The sequence below is a fragment of the Osmerus eperlanus genome, chromosome 18, assembly GCF_963692335.1.
Source record: "Osmerus eperlanus chromosome 18, fOsmEpe2.1, whole genome shotgun sequence".
NCBI lineage: Eukaryota > Metazoa > Chordata > Actinopteri > Osmeriformes > Osmeridae > Osmerus > Osmerus eperlanus.
In genome coordinates, this window is record NC_085035.1 from 10,038,888 (window position 1) to 10,064,306 (window position 25,419).

General features: G+C 41.0%; 1 protein-coding gene across 7 annotated transcripts in view; it reads right to left on the minus strand.

Moving 5' to 3' along the window:
• The window catches only part of psd3l (pleckstrin and Sec7 domain containing 3, like), a 189,765-nt gene that overhangs the window by 59,259 nt on the left and 105,087 nt on the right, over positions 1-25,419 (minus strand). For 6 of the 7 annotated variants that reach the window (XM_062484652.1, XM_062484651.1, XM_062484655.1 and 3 more), the window contains one exon: positions 5,003-5,046. In XM_062484652.1, the coding sequence (XP_062340636.1) occupies positions 5,003-5,046 (44 nt within the window). Of the gene's footprint in view, positions 1-5,002; positions 5,047-9,955; positions 10,449-25,419 lie in introns of those variants that run through there. The other variant, XM_062484658.1, reaches the window with a different exon arrangement.

Here is a 25,419-nt window from a genome sequence, read left to right on the forward strand (position 1 = left end):
AGTGATGTCACTGGCTAGAGTGGCCGTGCTGGCAGACGAGTTCGTTCTGTCCCACCAAACTGTTTTTTCCTTACCACACCCCGGGAGCAGGGAGGTGGTTAACCCTGTATCTCTGCCCCACCGTGGTCCAGTAACGTATCAAAGGAGTAAGGAAGACCGCTCTTGTTTTTATTGTCACCGTGTAGGTCACGTTAATGCCGAATGCCATATGCTAAAAGGGAAACAGTCAAATAGCCCTGCAGAGGGAAAGCAGAAGAGTTTTGGGTTGGTCAGTACGGTTTACCCACCGACTGTCCGTCCAGGCTCCAGACCCGTATGCCCAGTTCATATTTGAGGGTTCAGTGTCGTTGACTGAGGATCAGGTTCGAAAATCGCATTAATATACTGAGAGACACGGGCGCTGCTCAGTCTCTCGTGCTAGCCAGTGCATTGTCGTGGTTGGATCTGTCATATTGTGGATCGAGTGTGTTTATCCAAGGAATAGAGATGGGATGTGTACCGGTGCCTCTACACACTGTCTACCTTCAAACCGGCTTGATAAGTGGAAAGATTAGAGTCGGGGGTGCAGCCGCAGCTCCCCATCAGTGGGGTGTCAATAATCTTAGGGAACGACATTGATGGAGGCCGTATCGTTCCCATGCGCGAGGCTCTGGACAAGCCTATGTTTTCCAACGAGATTCACTGCTCGTAGATTTCCCTGACATGTTTCCCCACTGTGTGGTTACGCACGCGCAAGCCCGCAGACGGGGGGACGACGGGAACAACATCGATCTGGCTAGCACAGTCCTTGCTCCTGTTTTTGCCAGTGGTTGTGTACACCTAAATTCTCCTGTGTCTCGTGAGTCTGCTGATAAAGAGCCAGAGGAGGACAGGGCAGGCCCTGCCGACCCTGGGGAGCTTAATCTGCCGATCACACAAGAGGAACTCATTGCGGCTCAAACCTCAGACGTGAGTTTGGCCAAATGTTTTACCTCCAGTCGTTAGCCCGCCAGAAGTTACAATCTGGAGAATGTAGACTATTTCTCTGACCAGGGGTTGTTGATGCGCAGATGGAAACCCTGAGTGGGACCTGAATGGAACACTGTAGTCCAAATAGTGGTGCCAACAGTGTTACGCCAGCGAGTTTTGTCTATAGCCCACGGCATACCATGGTCTGGCCACCTTGGCGTCACGAAAACCTATGATGGACTTCTCCGTAATTTTTGCATGAAAAAAAATGTTTCGAATTATTGTCGGATGTGTCACAAGCATTTGTTAACTTTAATGTGTGCCGCTACTAGATATCCGGAGGCGATACCTCTGCGTAAAATAACCTTGAAAGCTGTGATGGCTGCTATGACCAAGTACTTCTCCACTTTTGGGTTGCCAAAAGTTGTGCAGTCAGATCAGGGAACCAACTTCTTGTCCTCCCTATTTAAACAGGTGTTGAAGTCCTTGTCCATCAGGCACCAGGTTTCCAGTGCCTACCACCCAGGAAGCACTGGAGCGGTGGCACCAGACTTTTAAGTCGATGTTACGCAAATACAGCATGGACACCGAAAAAGACTGGGATGAGTGCCTACCTGGAAAGGGTAGTGCCTACCGTTCGTTTGCTATCCGAGAGACCATCCAAGAATCCCTCGGCTTCAGTCCGGCCGAATTCGTTTTTGGGCATACCATAAGAGGCCTGTTAAAAGTGTTGAAGGACCACATTGCAGACTCTACCCCAAAGTCATTCAGTGTCAGAATATGTCTGTCGACTTTGTGAGCGGTTAGTGAAGGCATGCGAGATAGCCAAAGGTTCTCTGTCTCTTACGCAGAAACGCATGAAGCAGAGTTTTGACAGGAAGGCTTCTCCGCGTTTGTTTAAGCCAGGTGATATGGTGTTTGTGTTGATGCCTATCGCTAGCTCTGCCCCCTCGGCCCGTTTTTCGGGTCCATATCCGATAAAACAGAAGTGAAACCGATTATGTGGTGTTGATGCCAGACAGGAAACAACAATCGTGTGTCTGACACATAAACCGTCTAAAGAGATATTATGTTCGTGATGTGTCCGAGAACAGATTAGCTACCGACTACCTCTGTTGCCTCTGTGGTTTCCTGTTCCCCTGACGTGTTAAGGGATGTGGACGAGGATAGGTTGAATCTGCGGTATGCGCCTCAAGAGAGTGCTCGGCTTTGCAACACGGAGATGCTCATGACTCTCCCCTCAAGACTTGCGTATTTGGATGCTCAAAAGGCTGCGGACGTGGTGTCTCTAGTAAATGATTTTCCTTGTCTTTTTAGTGACGTGCCCAGTTGCACAAGTGTCTTAGAGCATGACGTAGACATAGGTAGTGCTTGTCCTGTTAAACAGCATGCCTACCGAGTGAACATGGAGAAGCATTCTCTGATGAAAATGGAAGTTTCCTACCTGTTCGAGAACAACCTGGCAGTACCAAGTATCAGCCCATGGAGTTCTCCCTGCATACTAATCCTTAAACCTGATGGCACCTCCTGTTTCTGTACCGATTACCAGAAGGTTAACTCACTGACTGTTCCTGATTCCTTTCCGTTACCACGGATTGATGACTGCATCGACACCATCGGTCAGCAAGGTTCGTGAGCAAGTTAGACCTGCTAAAGGGCTACTGGCAGGTCCCTCTAACTCCTAGTGCCTCTGAAGTTTCAGCGTTTGTCACACCTGACAACTTCTTACAGTATACCATTATGGCATTTGGGATGAGGAATGCACCTGCTACGTTCCAACGACGTAAATATAGTACTCCATGATATCCCTAACTGCACGGCATATCTTGATGATCTTGTGGTGTACTCGATTACGTGGCCTGAACACCTTTCCTCTTTGAGAGCCGTGTTCAATTGTTTAGCCAAGGCTTCCTTGACCTTTAATCTGGCTAAGTGTGAGTTCGGGAAAGCAACCGTAACATATCTGGGAAAGGAAGTCGGTCAAGGCACCGTTAGTCCTCAAACCGCTCAAGTCTCTGCTGTGAAGGTGTTCCCTCCGCCGACCACCAGGCGTGAGCTGCGACGATTCTTAGGCATGACAGGCTACTACAGGGTTTTTTGCAGAAACTTCTCCACCGTAGTAGCCCCACTGACAAGTCTGTTAAGCCCTTCCGTCAAGTTTGTGTGGTCCACTGATTGTCAAAGAGCGTTTGAAGCCGTGAAAACGTTACTTTGTTCTTCCCCGGTGCTTGTAGCAACTGACTTCTCAAAACCATTTAAGTTAGAGGTCGACGCCAGTATGGTTGGTGCTGGAACTGTCCTCTTACAGGAGGATGTGGATGGGATTGACCATCCTGTTTGTTACTACTCCCGAAAGTTTAATAAATGTCAGTCACCTTATTCCACTATAGAACAGGAGACTCTTTCTTTTTGGCTCGCACTGCAACATTTCGATGTAAATGTTGGTTCTAGTGTTTTGCCTGTTGTTGTTTTCACTGATCACAACCCGTTTGTTACACCGCATGTACAATCAGTACCACTGTCTGATGAGGTGGACCCTAATGGTTCAGATGTACAATTTAGAGATACGCCACAAGAAGGGATCCGAAAATGTGTTGGCTGATGCCCTATCTCGTGCTTAGCCCCTTTTGTCATTGTATGTTTTTTTTGTAAAGTTGAGTAACAAGCCGTGGTGCGCTTGGGTTTTTTATGGGTGGGGGTGTTACGGACCCGTGTTCTTCATTTGCTTGAATTCAGTTTGTGTCCGTATAGTAGTGGTTGTGTTTCTGTTTCATTCTGTTCTCCCCTTTTTCCCTGTCAGCTGATTGCAGGGTGTGTCTGTCCGGTGTTTGTCAGTTGGATATCGGCGTGACCAGCATCCCGCCTCCAGTCTGCCCACCTCCAATCCAGCATCCCATTTAAAAGACCGTCGCGGTTCACTGTTCGGGAGTGCGGTGTCCTTTGAGAGTTGATCGAGAGCTGTCTTCCTTTGAGAGATGTTGAGAGAGTTTTGTGGTCTGAGAGACATCTGGCTACGCTTGTTTTGGTCCTTGTATGTACGGTTAAGAGTTAAGTGTTACAACCCAGTTTTTGTTCTGTTCAGGCCGATACACGGTACCGTGCTTTATGTTAGTTAGTTATATTTTGTTCACTTGCACGGGGGGAGGGGGGGTTGGGGGGGCTTTAGAATAGACAAGCTGAGTTATGTGAGGCACTAGTTTAACTTGGTCCTATCTAGAAATTTAAGACTGGTTCGTCTGTTGCTTCAAAGCTGGAATTCAAAATAATTTCCCTCGAACATGTCAGTTGTAAAACGCAGTGACCGAGTCCTTTCAAATCCCCATTGGTTGTTGTAGCATGAAAGGGGTGTAAATTGTAGGCAGGCTGTAATTTAGTAGATTACCGATGACACAATAGGACAGCTTCTTTCTTTATTACCATTATCAGGGAGACAGATTGTCACTCTAATGTGATGTTTTTTTCTCAAGCTGATTACAGCACTTCTCAGTTGTCACGCATCCAATCATTTAGCTTGCTATAACACAAGTGCTTGTGCAAACCCCTTTCGGGAAACACAAAACATAAAAATGGTCTGATAAATGGTAAATGGGTCAAAATTCAATAAACAAAGCATATTCAGGTATGATATGTTACATTGTAAATGTATTTGTCACTGTCTTATGTATTACTTGTTTTCTCAGCTAGCCTATTATTTTGAGTATTTCCTCTGCCAAATCATGTGACATCAACTAGATAATCAAATCTGACGCCTATTCATTTTCAAGTCATTTTCACAAGGTACAGAAAACAAATAATGGATGTCTAACATAATTACATGAACCCAACCGAAACAGTTTATTAATGAGATCACATTTCGGGCGTGCTCTTTTAACTGGTAAACTGATGCTCAGTGTATGCTAGTAATCAGGTCTCATGCCATTTCCTATAAATAATTAACAAACATAAAACAACTTAAACAATTCTATACATTTGCTTAACTCAAAAGCCTGTATGTATGGGAGGAGGAAAGATTATTGTCATAATTCAAGATACTGTAAACTATTAGAAAACTTACATGGCCCATTCCAGCTTCTCATTCTTGATTGAGTTATACAAGGCCTGTGGGGAACAAAACACAACCCATTAATATGCATCATTTGCAAAATGATAGCTGTATGGTCTCCATCCCTGCTCAAGTAACATATCCACAAGACATGTTCTCTCCACTTAATGCCTCTATATTGGTTTGCAATATATGTACTGTACATTCCACAACCTGACGATGCCTGACACCATTACACCCCAAGTCTGTACCCCACAAAACAACAACTTACTTATTTGTTTATAAATGTATCAAATTATTAATGTATTTGTTTTAGTCTGCTGCTTGACACATTTAAACATAGCCAAGACATTATGTATTTAAAATGAGAGACTTAACTCTCATTTGGTAAATACGTCAATTGGCTGCCTAACATGAAAGGGATAATGCCCGACAAGGTGTACAATATCACCCGATAATGGGCGATGCGGAGGCATGAACCGGTTGCTTCCGCGGAGTCCATTATCGGGTGATATTGTACACCTCGAAGGGCATTATCCCGCTTATACCATGGCCAGTTGTCAACGATTTTCAACATTAATTTATGTTGTCATGCGTAATGTCAACTCTGATATTTCTAGTCCGCTCAGCTCATAGAACCAACACCGGATTTCCTTTGGCTGAGCTATTAGCCCGAAAGCTAACGTTATGCAGCCTGTCTGAAGTAGATTGACTAGCGAGGTGAATAGCGAATGGGATGTGAGATGAGCGGTTACGTAACACTGACACAGTATATTCAGAAAAGTACATTTTTTCAAATAGGTTAAAATAAATATTGAAGTCACTCATTGTGGTAAATACAAGTTAGCTTGTTAAAGTCTTTCAAAATAGTAAATGGAGGCTTTGACTGCATCCCTTTTGTTATGGTTACTTATTTCAGACACTTTGTACAGGCTCATATACTATGTAGTCAGCGCAATAATTTAGAATAGTGAACAGACGATGTCAGGTGGCTGAGCGGTTAGTCGGGCTAGTAATCTGAAGGTAACAGGTTCGATTCCCGGCTGTGCAAAATGACGTTGTGTCCTTGGGCAAGGCACTTCACCCTACTTGCCTCGGGGGGAATGTCCCTGTACTTACTGTAAGTCGCTCTGGATAAGAGCGTCTGCTAAATGACTAAATGTAACAGACAGTTTTGCTGCAACTACGTAGTAGGTATGCGTATATCACTGGATAATGGACACCCCTGCAGCCAATCAGAATCAAGTATTCACCCAGACCATGGTATAAGAATGCATAATATATAATTTTATGCTACCTTGTTATGGTTACTATACCAGTTGCATTAATGCTGCCATTTAAATTTCTCATTACCACATGTTTTTCTCCAAACTCCTTAATCAAAGTACGATTTGATTTGATTTGAGAGTTAAGATTGCAGTAATGTGGTCTGACTGGTAGTATTATTTTTCATTAATTAAGCCCGTATTTGCTATTAATGTTTAAACAGTCTGTCATTCACTCTGTCACCACTGGAAACAATACCTACACGAAACATACAACAGTGAATATTAAAGCATGTTAAGTGAAAACTGCATGAAAGTAACAGCTTGTTTATAAACTTTGACAGATAGGGACAAAAATATGTTTTGCAAAAATCCCCTGCACAAAATAAATTGATGTAATGTTTTCATCTTTTAATTTCTCATTAAATATAACTAGAGAGGGTACAATTTCTGGGGAAATTGTATTGTGTGCTTGCTTGTGTCGGTTGCAGGTGGGTCCGTCCCCTTAAGTATTTCTCTTCTAGTGAAATTTTTCAAGCATTTTCTACTCATATTGCATGAGTATTATGCATATTCATTAAGAACCCCCTTTGAAACAAGCTACTGTAACAACGTTGTCACCGGCAGTATTTCAGATGGAATCGCGATTCAAACAGTAACAATGGTTGTGTTCGCCGAAGGCGTGAGCACACCCAATTAAAGGCGACAGATGCAACTGTATTTGTAAAGATGATTAAATCAGATACAGCCCTGTTGTTGAGCAGGTGTGTTCATTTCAGCCTCTGTACCTGATCCCATTTGATCTTTCTAAACTGATATCAATAACATTAATGAACACAACAAACACTAAGGAGATATCATTACATACCTATTGTGCTGCAGAGAAGGAGAGTATCACAAAATACTATAGGGGGGAAACCTCTCATCTATGTGTCCTGGCAAAGATATAAGGGTCCTAGATTTTTTTTTGCATTGCTTTAGTACAGAATGATGGGACAGATTTGCGCCTATACTAACATACTGTGGTCTCGTTACCAGAGCCACCAATCCAATGTGTGTAATTTGTAACAAGTTTTTTTGGAAGAACAAAAATACAATTTGCTATTACCTCCAAATTGAGCTCAGGGGCACACTGTTTTTTAACACTAAAAGCGCAGAGAAGGGTCATTTGGGGCCAGTGAAGAGAAATTACATTTGTATCATCGCACTCAATCAAATTCCAGGACCCTGCTTTCTTAACTTTTTCTAGGTGTGTTTTATCACCCAGTATTTTTATTTTAATCACTGCAACAGTCAACACGAAATGGTGCAAAAACTCTATGCTAGTTTCTAATTAGGCTACTGCTCATCGCTGGTGGAGCTTATGACTGTCGTGATCACACTTGTAGTTCGGTTCCCTTGGATCTCTTGGTCCAGACGCAAAAATAAAATTATAGGACAGATGACCAACAGTATAGATAGTATTACTCCTAGTGATGACCCTACAAGGGAAGATCAACATTTAAGACATTGACATTTCCTGGACCAATGACATTTGAGAACTGTGTACTATAAAATGGTGTGTCTAGGATGTTCTTGGGAGTTCAGGGCCATCAGCTGGGTAGTGCTGGTGTCTGCTGGATATTCCAAGTTTGTGTCTCAAATTTGAGTTTTGTGTTAGTGTCTGATGTTTGTGTGTCGAAGATGGTTATGTTGGTATAATGGTTGTGCTGTTTCATAAATATCAGTATGATAAATAATCCAATTCAGTTTAACAATTGATTCTCACAAAATATGTCCACTACACCACTCAAAACCTGGCTAATACCATCCCTAATGTGATGCATGGTGGAGGCAACATCATTCTATGGGGAAGCTTCTCAGGGGCAGGGACTTGGAGGTTGGTCTGGATCGGGAGGATGTTGAAAGAACTCAAATAAGGAGATCCTTGAAGATCATGTTCCAAAGCTCACACAACCTCATACAGGGCAAACATTAACCCTTGTGTTATCTTCGGGTCATTCTGACCCATCAGTCATTGTTACCCACCGTCGTATTGTGACAACTTTACCGCATACAAAAACAAAGTGAAGCATTTTCTTTTAACCGTCGGGCTGTCTCAGACCCCCCACATTGCGAAGGTTAAAAGAAAATGATTTTTATTTGTTTTTGTATTGGGTAAAATTGGGTAAACACAACGATGGTTCGTTATGAACCTTTGGGTCATGTGACCCGAAGGCAGCACAAGGGTTAAACCTGCATTATGGTGCGGTGCTCCGGTGGCTCACCAATTAGGTGCGTATAACACATGGGCTGAAGCCCACCTCAGGTTCTTAAACAGATCCTTGTTCCAATCCGGCACGGGATATTGTCTGCATGTCTTCGCCTCTTTCTCTTACCTGCCTCTCTCATACATTCACTGTCCAATAGAGCCCGAAAATGCCAACAATATATTTTCAAAAAAATACTTGCAGTATGGTGATGACCTGAAATACAGCCAAGACAATGATGGATTGGCTTTTGGACAAGTCCTTGAGTGGCATTGCTACGCCAAAGAATTAAGTAACATTCAAAATATATGGACAGGCAGTTTACCAACATTCCTCATCCAATCTGACAGATTTAGAGAGCATCTACAAGGACAACAAAAAGAAAATCCTGGTGTGCAACACTGGTAAAAGAGGTATACCAAAAATTATTCAAATTTGTAATTTCTGTAAAGATGCTAATAAAGGATCAGAATTAATCAATTCTATATTTCTGTACTTTTGTATAATAAATATGTAAATGATTTTAACAATAAATTATTCATTAATTTAAAGGCAGTGTTATTTTCAATATGACATGAAGAAAAAAGGGAAACACATGAATCCTCCTAATTTTATACAAACTTTCAACTCCGATAAAACTCTGAGGTTAAATGAGAGCTTCAAAATGACCTGTGAATCAAATGAGGGTCTTGTTTTCAGAAAAAGGTAACAGATGCTCAAAGAACTATATGCATGTCCATAACAGACAGACCTCATCACGAACAATGGCTTAAGAGCAAATGCCTATTTGGTGTCACCCTGAATGTGACTGTAGCAATGTGCTAAGCCTACGTGTTTGCATGCACATTTGGCAGTCCATTTCAGGCTAGCTGTCATCAATCACCAGTATATTACAGAGTGGAGGTATTGACTGGAGGAAAGGTGACAGATTTATAAATGTTGAGAGGAGAAAAAGAATCGCACAACTTTTAGGGACTAACAACTGATATCCTCTTTAAGTAAGCAAACAAGCGAGCAGGGGCAAAAGAGACCACATCAAAGACATCGATCAGTTTGAAATGCTCCAATGTTCCTTGCCATGCACAATTGGTCAAAGGATATTGAATGATAATGAATATACCAGGCAGTTTATAAACAGAGGAAAATACAATGCAAAAGGTTTCCCTCTGATGCCCTTGAAGACATCACTGTCCAATAAATCCTAATCACCATGTTAATACCAAGTCTACATTCTAACAAGTGGTTATTTACTAGAAAGACTTGAAATATTTTAATACTTATCCCAAACCAATGCATTATAAGACTATTCAATAAAAATTCAGATTCAAATACAAAACTCAACTGCATCAGAAAGAAATATGTTATAAAACTCAGCTGTTAATGCATCATGCTTTCTTTCTCCATCTCTCAATTACCACATCTCAAAATCATAATATAAAATGCATTTTTACCTTGTCTTTTAATTTGTCTTTCTTTTGCTTTTCGGATGGGAATTCGGATGAATTTGATACTTTAAGAGACTTGGAGCGGTGCTGAGGCTGCCGACGCATTAACTCGTCCCTACCATATTTGACCGAGCTGCTACCTCGCATCCGGACCTTGCTGGTGCCCTGGACACTGTTTACCCCAATCATCTTTGAATACTGTTGAACAGCAGCTCCAAACAATAATATGAAAGCAATTAATTCAGAGTACGAGAGAGCTCTTAGACCGTGGCTGTCCCAGAAACCCTGTGCTGTTGCGGTATGGGTATGGTGGGTGTGTGGAAGGGTGGGTGGGCTGGTGGGCAGTAGCGGGTTTCACTGAAGCTGAGATGACGTGAGAGAAGAAAATGAAGAGAATGTCTGCTCATCTGTTCAAAGAACCAGCAGTGCTGCATCTCAAGCATCCCCTCCACTATTGTTAGGATTTAGAGCGATATATCCAGTGAGAGCCACACGTCAGTGACTGTGTTGCACAGAGAGGGAGCAAGAGAAATAAAGGAGGGAGGGAGACAAAATATGAGGGATGGATGAATGTGGAAAGAAGAGGAGGACACTACCCCTTTCTCACCGATGCAACGATGAAACCTATTTATGTATATTCCAAATAGCAACACCACTGACCTTACGAAACTAACGGACAGGATCACTTCAATATGCAAAGATATGATAAATAAAAGCCTATGTATCTGTGTGTGGGTTTGTTTCTTTGTGAGGTGGGGGGGGGGGGCACATTCAAATCTGTTCTGGATCAGCACAGAGAGTACTACATGTCAAATGACCACTCATCATGCTACATCAAAGCACAGCAACAAAAAATGTGGTAGGCAAAATACTCTTCCTTTTCTATGCCCTCATGATGCCGTTGTCTGCCTTGCCAAATTAACAAACAGGCAAGACCCTGCCTCACCCTTAGTAGAATATTCAAATGAACAAGAAAGAGGACAATAATACAAGCAAAAGCACACAGATCTCAACAGCAACTACTACAGTAGGGGGTCAGGGTTACAATTCTTAAAGCAAAATTAATTTGTAATTGCTTGTGGGATGTCACGTTCCATCTTATTGTCTACCAGCACTGAGACCCACTTTAAAAGCAACCCAACCTGTAGTTGATGTAAGCTCTATCTAGCTAACCTTTAGAGCAGGTTTGCTGGTATAAGTAGCTAGCTACTGGTAAGATAATATTAGCAGTAATCATACTTGCAAATAATAACCATAATTTTTAAATCCAGTTTTGCGAATGTTCACACATCTAACGTAGCGTTAGTGACAACAGATAAGTCAGGTACATACAGACCTTTTTTGGAACGTAAACAATAACAGATCAGTTTAGAACGTAAGGCCTCTGAACTACATCCGGCTAGCGCGTTTCCTACATTAGTCGCTAGCTACTTTACCATCGAGTTAACATGACTAGCGCATATTACCATCAATTAACTGTCTGTGAATAGCAGCGATACATCGAATAGTGTCCCCTAACCGACCCACTGGATCAGAACGTTATTTATTTTAGGCTGATCTGAAATTGATAGCCTACCTAAGGTAGAGCTAGAGCTAATCTATCCCGATGTCTACCACTATTTCAAATAGTAGCTACCATATAGTATTTGGCAGAGTGCGTTTACTGTCAGTAAAGAGGTTATTGGAGCCTATAAAAGTCTGATGCCTACAACTATTTTTTTAATGGGAGTCAACAAACAATCCTACATATTAAGACATGACGGCTTAAAAAGACCTAGACCAGCTATGATGCATGCATACTAAATGCAACGGTCGGGGAGGTGTGCAGCGGGTAGGCTATATCTGCTGGTTACTTGTTGAATAACTGCTGTGAAATTGTAGTCATTAATAAACGCACCGATAAATGTTGAATATGATCTGCTGTTTTAACATCACCCACCTGTCATTTCTGAACCAAGTGTATAGGCGGGGGGAGGGGGGGGGGGGGGGGTCCACCTCCCGGAAATGAATCTCTGCAGGTTGGGATGTCTGGATATGAGAGTTAGCCAGAGGTGTCAAAAGTATTCACATTCATTACTCAAGTAGAAGTATAGATACTAGGGTTTAAAAATACTTCTGTAAAAGTTGAAGTATCAATTCAAGCTTTTTACTCAAGTAAAAGTATAAAAGTACTGGTTTCAAAAAACTACTTAAAGTATAAAAGTAAAAGTAGTAAGTGGAAAAAATGCAATTAAGGACAAAAGCTTAGGCACAGGGGTCTATAATGCACGACCCCACCTCCCCCCCAAAAAAACATTTTTCCAAAGGCCATAATGACTTGTTATATTGAAATGTTAATGTTGAAAAATGTGGGCTGCACCAGTTTATTCCCATTGAAAATGAACGCATTTTAGTACAATGCAAATACATTAAAGACCCATATGTGTAGCCTACTAAGCATTAACATGTGTTTCATGGAGCGGAAGATATGATGACTAGCGCATTCGAAGGAGTTGTTTTTGCATCCAAACATGTCGAAAAATTCTTCCAGGTACGGCCAGGGATGTAGAAGGGTTGGCTAATCTTCCTAGCTACCAACCTCCTCGCTGGTGCTTGGTTCGGACATTTTGCTCGAGTTCTCTTGACTCTCTGCCACGGACATCTTCGTAGGCTAAATACGCCTGCTATTTCCTTGCTGGAGTTTGACGTGATTTTGTGTCATGTGCAGGTGATGGATCACGTATAAACCAATAGGGTGTCGGAATGGTATATGTTTGTACTTCTCATCCAACCACCAGGGTTCTTGCAGGTTTCAGTAAGTCAAATTTAAGACCTTTTTAAGACATTTTACGACCATAAAGATTGAAATTTAAGACCTTCACGACGCATCAACCCAAAAAATATTCAAATCAAAGAAATTCTGAAAAAAAAACATTTTATTTCAATGAATTCAGTCATTGAAAAAGCATACATTTAATTTACAGATAAAACAATCACATTAGTAATGTTTGAATATTTTTTGGGCAAAGTTTGCAGCGAGCCTTGTACCTGGAGCTGGGTACCGCTTGTAACCAACAGCGGAAATTGCTGTGATCTAGCCATGTCTCGTTGAAAGTACACTTTCCCATGTTCCACACGTAGCCGAACTTTAACAAACTCTGTGGAAGCGCAGACGTATTTCGCGGGCAGGTATTGCATTTATAACAGGATTTGTAGTTTTATGACCGTGTACATATCAACACCAATATCCCCCAGAAAGAACTACAACACACCGAACCAACGTTCTGAGGGCAGCGTTCTGTTGGTTTCGTTTGTAGAGCTCCGCTTTGTAGGCTGCGACTCAATACTTTTTTTTGCTACTTTATCATAACTTTCTGCGGCCAGCGGTTCTGGAAATGAACAAGGGTAAAACCTTTTTTAGAACTGACTATATGAAATTTTAAGACCTCGGATGAAAATCTGGCCGTTTTTAAGACGTTTTAAGGCCTTAAATTTAAAGTTCCGAATTTTAGACTTTTTAAGACCCCGCGGGAACACTGGCGCATTTTTTCTGGATAGTTTTTTTTGAACGATGACAAGCCGGAATGAAAACAAGCCGATCTGAAATTGGAGTAACGAGGCTATTTTTAAAATGTAAGGAGTAGAAAGTACAGATAACTGTGTGAAAATGTAAGGAGTAGAAGTAGAAAGTCGGCTGAAAAATGATTACTTCAGTAAAGTATAGACAAGTTTTTGAGCCGTTTCCACTCTACTTCCTAAACTCCTCCCTTTGATGCAATCCACTTCCGTTCTGGCGGGCTGGGTTTGTTTTGCTAGCTAGCTCCGTTGTGCCGACAAAGCACTGATATCGCAGTGATAAAGAGGATATACAATTTACAACATGAAGAAAAGTGGTTCGGGAACGACGTGTGCTTTACTGATATAATTTAGTCTTTCATTCTTTACTATAAACATGTACAAAAGCAATCAATGTGTGATGTATAACATGATTAAGCAAACATTCTTTGTATAGCACACCAAAGCTGTATGACACACAATGCAAATTTGTGCTCCAATAATTTTGTAATACAAAATTGTTAAATGTGACTAAAAGGTAAGCGACTCTTAAGAGTTTAATTTCCAAAGACCAGTCATCACAGAATATTACAATTCTTCCTTAGCAAACCTGCCCCTCAGTCTGCCCCTGAGCAACAACTTTGCGCATGCCCATTTCAACGTATCGCTGAAACTGGGGTTTCAGAAGAGATTTTGCAGGGGTTCCACCGTATTCACGCATTGGATTTTACCTGGAAATTAGCTACTTCAAAGGTGAGTTTCTTTACAGAAATAGTTTTAAATATTTAAATGTATTTGCAGAAATTGAATGGGGCATGCAATTACATATAGGTTTGAAATGTAGGCTATTTAGCCTGTTTATCTGCTATCACATTTACATTTAGTCATTTAGCAGACGCTCTTATCCAGAGCGACTTACAGTAAGTACAGGGACATTCCCCCCGAGGCAAGTAGGGTGAAGTGCCTTGCCCAAGGACACAACGTCAGTTGGCATGACCGGGAATCGAACTGGCAACCTTCGGATTACTAGCCCGACTCCCTATGCTATCAGATTAAAGAATATATTGTGCTTATTAAAGTTCTGTCTTATGAACTGAGAAGTGTGCTCAGGCTTAAACATTGAGTTTCGACCACAGAGTGTGGGAAAAAGGCTGTATTTTGTGGAAACCGGGTGGAGACGGCACCCGAGCAGGTGGGACGCGTAGGCAAGAACAACTCCCTGCTGCACAGGAGAACAAGCTCAACCCTCTTCTTGTGTTTTTGTTTTACTGCACTGTATAATATATGCTGGGGCAGGGACAGATAGCCAGTTGGACTTTGTGAAACAACCCAAACTCTGTTGCGGGTAGGGAAACGTAGACAACCCCAGAGCTCTGTACTTGTTGATTTCCAACTGCTGCATTAAAGCTGATATTATCGGACCTCTGCGACTCCAGACCACTCTTTCTAGAACACAGACTTGTGTCATTGAATACCATCATTACATATTGGAATAGACACAAACAAATTAAATCCTTCACTATCTCCCAGAAATTAACGAGCTGCTAAACTAATGTTCTGCTAGAGATAGTCAAGCGTGTTTTCATGACGTTAGTGACGTATAACGTCATGTCAGTGACTGTGGCTAGCAAGTTAGCCACCGTTAGCTTCACTTTTCGCCACAAAAATGTAATTTCAACTTAAAGGGGTGATTGATTGAAAAAACGATTTTACCTTGTCATAGTTGAAAAATGACAGTTTGGTGTGAAAAATAGACATACAGTGAACCTCAAAGTCCATTGAAACCTCTTTCATATCAAAATTTCACTTCTCACTACTATTTTGAAACTGCAACTTGCAAACACTAGCTTTTGAAACAGTGCAACTTGTGAAGTCACAAGTTGCAGCATCAACTTTGTCACGCCCCAAAATTTACATTCACCCGCCCTCTGAGTTTCTGGTCCAGGAACATAAACGGAGGTCGCATAAATATCCAACACTTTTTTAGCTAGATGCGCGCTGCTCTGTACTTCCACAGGAATTACAAATAAGAAAGTTAATAAGTTTTCAAGATATTGAAAATGGAGCGCCGTAAATGCAGTGTTCCAGACTGTACCGAGAATCCTGACACTTTTCACCATCTACCCAAACAAGACACTAGACAGGCATGGCTGATGTTTATCTATGGGAATATCCCTATTTATTAACGCAGATTTGCAAGGAATTCAAGAACAGCTAGATAGTGAAAACACCTAGACTGTAGGCATGTAAACTAATTTAGCTTGCTAACACAAGAGCATAGGTAGAATGTGTGATGATTTAGCCTAGTTTATTGGCAATGGGGCTAACGTTATTTTATGTTCCTGACTGTGTTTCATTCAAATAAATAACCCGTGTTGTCATGTAAATCTACAATTCAAGATGCATGTTTGTCCAGATCTATTTTTCAGCAAGATAGCTAGAGCTAACTGAAGCTGAGTTGAATCACGATAGTTTGTTTGCTAAGTTGTAGTGCTAACGTTATCCACCTAAGGCGATCCTGTTTGCTTCGACAACAGAAGTGGAAACAACTAACGTAATCATTTCAAATGATATCTAGTCAATCTGTTGAAAACAGTGTTGTGTAGACACAATAGATTTATTTGTTCGTTTTTATTTCAAGTCTCCACCTTTGTTGTTTCAGTGAGTGCTGTTGGCCGTGTTGCGTCTTTGCTCCGCAGCTTCACGCGTTGTAAACCAACCAATCAGCGCGCAGCTCATCTATATATTCATGAGCATATCATAAAAGTAGAAAACCTAGCGTTTTTTCCCGGGAAAATTTCACTGGATGTATCAGGGGGTATAGAACAGCACCCGGGCCATTTTCAGCCCAACCAATGTTACAAAGCCTTTTCGGAGACCTTAAGGAACAGTGTGAAATACCCCAAAAAACCCAGTCAATCACCCCTTTAAACCATGCAACGGAATGTAAATAAAAATACAAGCAACGCAATCGCTACCAAGACGAAACTTTTGACACCTACATTGTCTATGTAGTCCAAATATTGACAGATCCTTAGTGGTGCCAAAAGAAAAAAAAATAATAAGAAAAATATATATGTGAGAGAACAAAGGTTGTGCTCTCGCCGAAGGCTTGAGCACACCCAATTTGAGTGGATACCTAATTTCTTACCAGGAAATGCCAGAAACTGGCTAAAGGTAAAAAAATATAACATTTAACACACAGCAACCCAATAATCATAACAAGGCACAAAACAAACAGTTTGACAAAAGGTGAACCATTTGGTATCCTCCGCCAGCAATATATTTAATGCCTTCATTTCCATTCGTGTCCACTTCTACCCATATTTAAGTAGTGTTGTTAAGATACCAAAATGTCAATAGTTGGTTCCAATGCCAGTGAAATTTTACGGTGCTCAATACCATTTTCGATAACAAAGCAAAAAGCAAAAATAGGTTACTGAACAACTCTCATTTGTTGACAGTATCAGTCTCCTACAATATCTAAGGCTGTAGCCTACTTATGACAACAACAGAACAACAATACAATCACAATGCATGTAGGGTAGTGATGGGCATTCCAGCTCTTTTCAGTGAGCTGGCTCGTTCAGCTCAGCTCACCAAAAAAAGCGGTCTCTTTTGGCTCCCAAAAGAGACGTCAGTCATCCGTCCGTCAAACTCCTGAAGTTTGCAGGCGACACCACCCTTATTGGGCTCATCTCTGGTGGAGACGAGTCTGATTATAGGTGGGAAGCGTCACTCCCCTCCGGCAGAAGGCTGCGGTCCATCAGGACCAATACCTCACGCCACAAAAACAGTTTCTTCCCTTCCGCTGTTGGCCTCTTCAACAAGGCCAACGGACCACACTGACTCTAATGACTTCCTGCTTAAAACACACTGCTTTTTGCACTGCATTACAAAATTGTATGTTGTACATTTGTATTTTTTGTAATATTTGTATTTTGGTATTTTTATATTGTAATTTACGGCAACTTATATTTTATTTTATTGTATATTTTATTCTATTCTCATCCCACTTAGTACTGCTAGTTTATGTACCCTTAGTATAGATAGTCCACATATTTAAATTTTAGGTCCCTATATGTTTATTGTATGCACCTTCCTGCCAAAGCAAATTCCTTGTCTGTGCAAACTTTCATGGCGAATAAATCCCATTCTGATTCAAACAGCTCTTTAAAAAAAGCCTCTCAAGCGATAGTTTGACTATTATTGGTGTTAAAACAGTACTAACTAGAGAGGGTACAATTTCTGGGGAAATTGTAGGGTGTGCTTGCTTGCGTCGGTTGCACAGTGGTCTGTTTTTTAATGACATTTTTACAACTGATATTTCTGTATATTTTATATAAAAATGCATACTTATTATTTATAAAGATTACATAGATTTAAAAGCATATTTTTTTTCCTGCTCATTTACAACTCAAAATACGAGTGAAATGTACAATGAAATAGATGTCTTCTCATTTCCCCTGCAAGAGGCAGCCTCATAATTGAATCAAAACGAATAAATTTGGCAGACCGGTGTAAAAATTGACCTAATCTCTATGACTTAAACGTCCTTTTAAGTTTTTCCCTTCTCGTGATATTTTCAGGCATTTAGCCTACTCATATTGCAGTCATTCATTAATAAAGAACTCCCTTTGAAGATTATTCTACGGCGTTACCGGCAGTAGAAGATGGAATCGCGATTCAAACAGTGCCCTCTGCTAACTGAAAATATGCCCCCAAAAACGTAAATAAGCTTGACATTTATTAAGGGGAAAATCCCTCATTCATAAAAAGCTCACTGGGGTGAGAGAACAAAGGTTGTGCCCTTGCCGAAGGCAAAGCACACCCAATAAAAAAGATGAAATCATACTCTACCTTAAGCACAATGTATTTGAAAATGCACTGATTTGTTATGTAAAACAATGCTATGAAACATTTGCATATATATATATATATATATATAACTTCCTGTCTTTACTCTCGCTGCTCGGCTGCTGTTAGTGAGCGTGACTGTTAGGGGAGTCAGTTAGTAATCCGAAGGTTGCCAGTTCGATTCCCGGTCATGCCAACTGACGTTGTGTCCTTGGGCAAGGCACTTCCCCTACTTGCCTCGGGGGAATGTCCCTGTACTTACTATAAGTCGCTCTGGATAAGAGCGTCTGCTAAATGACTAAATGTAAATGTACCCCTTTCGTAGCCAACCTGTTATTTCTCTTTCGACAGCCTAAGAACTGGCTCCAAACCAGGGAAAGTGGTTCAGGCAGGAGGACTCAGTATAGTATTTATTTGATACATTATTCCACACGGTACAACACATGATTGTAACACTTGATTTGGCATTATGGTTTTGCTTGCATCGGCTCCCTGCCGCACCCAACGGAGACACCGTCTCGACCTCCGAGCAGAGAGCAGCGACGCATTCCCCTATGAAAGGAACACAGAACCAAGTATGGAGGCCGGGGAGACGGAGGCAGCAGATTAAACAAAGCATCCTGTGTCGCACTAAGCAATGCAGAGTGCAACGATATCCTGATTAAATAGCCCACCCTGCTAAGGTGTGGCCCTACGCACTGACGCGCTGCTGTGAGGCGCTATGTCTCGCGTCCCCTGCATGAACCAGCTCCGCTTGATTCTTAACTAGCACCACAACAGAGCTGGGCTAAAGAAGGAACCAAGTAAGAACCGCTTGCGTCAGGGGTGGGGTTACCATGACCAACAAGACAAACAAAATCCTTTGACCGCCATTGCTGTAAGTTTTTACAATTCATATTTCAGCTAAACGGTACGTGTAAATCAGCATCTGAATTAAAATGTGACGAGAAGTGGGCAGTGTAGTTGCTGAAAATGTGCTTATTTTATTGATTGAAACGGTTAATTTGTTAATTTGCTCCGACTTTTTGATAACCTAACTAGCATCGCAGTGCAGTGCAGACACTAGTTGCTGCATTTTATCATAATCCTATCAAATGGGTGAAATGACAAACACAAATTTTGAGTTTGTTTTGAACTTGTATGAGTAGTATGAGCCTATATTTAACACAAATGTAATACACAAGCACTATACAGCAAAGGTTTATCAAATTTGGCGCTGATGATGCCAGTGTTGTCATACTGCTGCGAGTCCAGTGTATTGCGCAATAGCCAAGAAAACACGCATCTCAACCTCGCGTTCTTAGGATTGATAAACAGCCTTTAGACGGGCTCTGCTTTGTGTTTGGCGCTGCCGCGCTAGCGTTGCTGGGAAAGATGAGACGTATACAGTTGCATAATGACGTGGCTCTGTGGTGGCTCTCTAGCCTGTGGAAAAGCAAACCGGTTCTTAGACGGCTCGCAAATTGAACCAGCTCCGAACCGGCTGTAGCACCAGTTCCGAACTAGCTAAGGGTATAATGGAGTTCACTCATGCATCTTTGGTTTCGGCTATTGGTTGACTGCGTGTCTGATTGACAGAAACAAAAGGTGAGGCTGTTAATCTGAACCAACAGTCAGAACTAATGTGTGTGCACTTGAGCATTTCGGCCAATTCTATTTTATTTCTTATTTCGTTTTTTTAAATGAGTTAATTATATGAATTTAAATATATTGATAATTCATACATTTTATAAAAATATATACGATATATAAATAGATCCGACTCTTCTGATATGCGAGCCAGCTCCCATCGTTCACCTACTCTTTGAGCCGACTCGTTCGCGAACGACCCATCTCCAACGCAGGCCTAAAGGCAAAAAATGTGTGTGGAGTGGAGCAATGTTACCCAGACATTGATTTATTTGTGGCGACCCGCCACAATAAAAAATGTTCAGCCATAAAATTAATTTACTATACATATATATATTTTTTCTTTTTACTGTTGAACATTGCATACATTTTTATTGCATATCTGAGAGCAGCGCATTGATGCTCTGAGCCCCTTCTTGCCCCGCTCGCCTTCTCTCTCACTATAACGGACACGTCTGTGAATAGCACCCTCCGTTCCGTGCACGCTCTGAATAAATGCGCAGGACGAATGGCTTTTTGCCCTGGACAAGACGGCAGGAGTATCAATCCGGGGTTTACGAACGGTTAGTATGCCTATTATAGGGTTAGCAGGCTTAGCATAATTATCTGCACAAATGTGTCCAAAACTGATACATTCAAGTTAAATATAATAATATTCATAGTTAAATACATTCAGCAAATATAACAATATGAGTCCAACATAATGTTTATATTACGTAAAGCTCAAAAAACTATTTTGCCCTCAAATTAAAGCAAAAAAAAAAAATTGTGCTTGGATTACTTGTTGAAGTCCCTAACTATACTCACATCTAACCGATAGTAGACATAGGTTTGGGCTGAGCCCTTAATTTTTACAATGTCTGGCTCCGCCCCTACCGCCACAAATATAATCACATTCTGAGGGAAACACTGCTGAGCGTTGACATTAACTCAGATGACCTAGAGATCATTTGTAGAGCTCAAAAATATGAATCTTGACTTTAACATAATTTATGCATGTATGTATCTATGTATGAAGTAGAAAGACTGGATTCAACACCCTTCATGGGTCTTGGTCTTGGTCACGCTACAAGCACAAAACTTAAATATACATCCCAAACTCCAAAACACAAATTTAGGGAAACTATAATGTAAAAGCCTGTTGTGCCCTCTCCTTTCGTATGTCCCAGTATTAGGTATTGCATTTTCAGTAAGCTGCAAATGCAATAAAGGACATGAACAGTGATGTTTGCAAATTGGTTTCTGGTGATCAGTGATGTTCTTATTGTCATCTGCCTCACACCCAAAGTATTTCCATATACACTACCGTTCAAAAGTTTGGGGTCACTTAAAAATATCTTTATTTTTCAAAGAAAAGCACAGTTTTTTTCAATGAAGATAACGTTAAATTAATCAGAAATACACTATACATTGTTAATGTGGTAAATGACTATTCTAGGTGGAAACATCAGTTTTTTAATGAAATATCTACATAGGTGTATAGAGGCCCATTTCCAGCAACTATTACTGTATGTGTTCGAATGGTACATTGTGTTTGCTAATTGCCTTAGAAGACTAATGGATGATTAGAAGGATTATAATTAGAATGCCAAAGGTCTGCAATGTTGTAATTGCTGCAAATGGAGCATTATTTGACGAAAGCAAAGTTTAAAGAACAAAATTTATATTTCAAATAATAATAATTATTTCTAATAATAATTTACCTTGTAAATGTCTTGACTATATTTTCTATTCATTTTGAAAGTTATTTGATAAATAAAAGAGTTTTCATGGAAAACACGAAATTGTCTGGGTGACCCCAAACTTTTGGACGGTAGTGTACGTGGCTCTTCCACTTTTCTTGTTGACAGTTTTTAGTGGAGCCCCTGCAACATTAGCTGCTTGTCCAGTGTTGCCAATTTAACGACTTTGTCGCTAGATTTAGCAACTTTTCGCCTTCCCTAGTGACAAAAAGTCTCATCTAGCGACAAATTATGGTGACTTTTCAGAGAGCCACTAGAGACTTCTGGTGAGATATTTTTGGCATCACTGCTTGTCAGCGTCCGACTCTGCATGGGTACCGGGTAGATCCGGCACTCGGAACTACCGTAACTTCAGAAATTCTGGTATCGTACCGTTTTTAACAGATGACCAGGTTTACTGAGCTACATATCCCTAAAGAGAGGACACCACTTGTATTGGCATTCTGTAAAGAAGAGTTTTTCCTTACTAAATATTTGATGGGTTTATGTAATTCCTTTTAGAACATATTTTCCTAGTCACTTAAAGGCAGGATAGGCAAGTTTTGCAAACCTTGCAAATTCAGCTTGAGTTTGAAAGGAAAAAAATATCCCACCCTTCAAAGCCACTCCTCCAAAACACATGGACGCATTGCCTGACTACTGGAGGAGGAAGGAACCGACAGACAAGTAGCCCGTCCAATCATTGCATTCGGTCCGAATACTGTCCAATCATTAGTGCAGGTCCAACCTTAATGATTGGTCGTGTTTCTTACAGTCCTGCCATGCCCACAGATATCGTATTGATTACATTTTACTGTCGAACCTTTAGATTTATTGCGTCTGATAAGCACTTTATTTAAAGTGCTTATCATTGTCTACCCTGCCTTTAAGTAGTAATTTAGGGATCCCCCACCCTTTTGACCAATGGATTTTTATGACAGTTCCATGACTATAAACCTATTATCCAAACAGGTGTTACTCTGTGCGTATCATGCAAGGAATATATAAAAAACAACTTTTCAAAATTTCACAACATTTGGGATTTTGTTCATTTTGATGACTATGCCAAGCCTAGTGATAAATATTTAGAAAAAATCTAGATTCTTTACACTGTGCGAATCCTGTCATAGATTACCATTGACCTCTGCATTTAGAACATTTACATTTTACATTTAGCAGACGCTCTTATCCAGAGCAACTTACAGTAAGTACAGGGACATCCCCCCGAGGCAAGTAGGGTGAAGTGCCTTGCCCAAGGACACAATGTAATTTAGCACAGCCGGGAATCGAACCGGCAACCTTCTGATTACTAGCCCGATTCCCTAACCGCTCAGCCACCTGTCTCTTGCCAGAATAATATGTATGTCATGTAATGGATGCCCCATGTTTTTGTTGACGTGAGGCCTGCAGTTAGAAGTCACACAGAATATCAGGTGTACAAATATCAAGTTTATGCACACCATATGGCCAAAAACAAGTTCTCTTCGATGGTTTAGCACAGGGGTGTCAAACTCATTTTCACCAAGGGCCACATCAGCATTATGGTTGCCCTCAAAGGGCCAGTTGTAACTACGATGTAACGATGTTCACGATGTAAAAACATTGATTTTAGCTGTAGCTTTTGTGAACATTCTGCTGCGATTGCAGTCCGATTACAAAAACAGCAGATTACAGACAATCTGCTGTTTTTCTTGAAGGCTACATTTACATTTAGTCCTTTAGCAGACACTCTTATCCAGAGCAACTTACAGTAAGTACAGGTACATTCCCCCGAGGCAAGTAGGGTTAAGTGCCTTTCCCAAGGACACAACGTCATTTTGCATAGTCGGGAATCGAACCGGCAACCTTCTGATTAGTAGCCTGATTCCCTAACCGCTCAGCTATCTGACTCTGAAATTTGGCATTTTATCTCCGTGTTTGGTGTCAAAAGGCCGACGGAGATTGTACTCTTTAACAATCGGCGTCGCCTCATAACACAAAATACATACAGTTTTTTCTCCTTGAAGCACAAACATGTATTCGCTTTCCCATCTTTCTTGAAATTGCCTTCCATCCAGGGCCGGATGCAGCCTGCTTTGACTGGGGGTGCAGTGAACATTTCTAGGGGGTATCATGATTACAGAAAGGGATCGTATTATTTTTTATATTGATACAATTTTTGAGACTGCTTATCGATCCGAGTGTTAATCAGGCATGGAGCCAGACGTTGTAAACATTCGGGGATTAGCCCAAATCTAGGTTGTATTCTGGTTGATCTTGATTTGATGCTAAATAGGGGCTCCCACAATTAATGCGAGCACGCACAGTTAATTGCGAGCACGCAAAGTTAATGCGAGCGCGCACAAATGTTTTGGGCCTTCATTTGCGCTCAAAATAGCTTTTTGAGCTTTATGTAAAATAAACATTGCCGTTTTCCAATTGTCTAGTGAAGGTGATGTCTTTATCATTTCTGGCTCCAAATTGTCATCAGGGGAAGCAGAAACATACATCTAGCTTGGCTGAGTACCAGGGGCGATTCTAGGATCAGACCTTTAGGGCTGCTCAGTCCCCAATGAGAATGTGACAATGTCACAAAATGTATTACATTTTAGAGTTAAACGCATTAATCTGGTGCACTTTGAGAGCAAAACTAGGAGGCTAGATCTATGTAGAATCTGTGCTCTTGTAAAAAATGTCATGTTCTTTTAACCATACAGACATTTTTTGTATAGTATACATCATAAAAAACAATTAAACAGGATTACCTGTGTTGAACTACTTTAAAAAGCAAAAGCCAAAAGCATTACTTACTGTAAAACTAACACACATCCAATAGACAATTTGTCATATTGTATTCAAATTGTTTCTACTAGATGGGTCTGTAAACCTCTCCCCACTCTGCCTCTGATTGGCTGTGAGGTTTAAGCATTAGGAGTGACGATTGGTTCCAGAGCTAGTTGGGTAACACGGGTAAAATGCTGTGTTGGCCACGGCTAAGACCCGCCACGACCCCTCCCCCCCCCAAAAAAAAATACAATTCTCTTATCGGATCTGCACAAATCACGTAGGTTACCCATTTTGGTTTTAAAAAAGGTGAGTTTCACCTAAAGGTGAGGAGTTTGCATGCCTGTAATAAATCCCTAATTTCACTGGATAACAATTAATACATTGATGTATTATAATGCAAAATATTGAATGAATGAAAAAACTACGGATTTCCCTTTCTTCATGAACTACCAGCATCAAATTATAATAAACAATAATAATTGTATTTGGTGGACAAGCCGCGAAGCGGCGCAGCCATCTCAAGTGTTTCTACCTTTTCTTCTTATTATTATTACACATCTGCCATGGGAGTCTAATGCAGCCCCTAGAACCACATGGTCAGAAGTTGTGAAATTTGGCACACTGTTTGGGACCAGTCCCCTCATCAATGTCACCAAGTTTCATGTCTCCCATTCCAACCATCTAGCGCCACCAATGGGTCAAAGTTGAAGGTGTGTTTACACACGTTACTTTTGAACCATATGCCGCATTTTCCAAAATGAGGGATCATTGGATTCCCTGGATCAAGACGAGTTCAACGCACTCTATGACGTCATACAGAGTCATATAGATTCTCCGCCATTTTGAATGTTAAGGAGAAACGTTTTTTCGCTACTCCTACAATTCTTATCGAATCTTCTTCAAAATTGCCACAGATGATCTTCAGACCAAGCTTCACAAAAGTTAAATTTTAGCAACCATTTG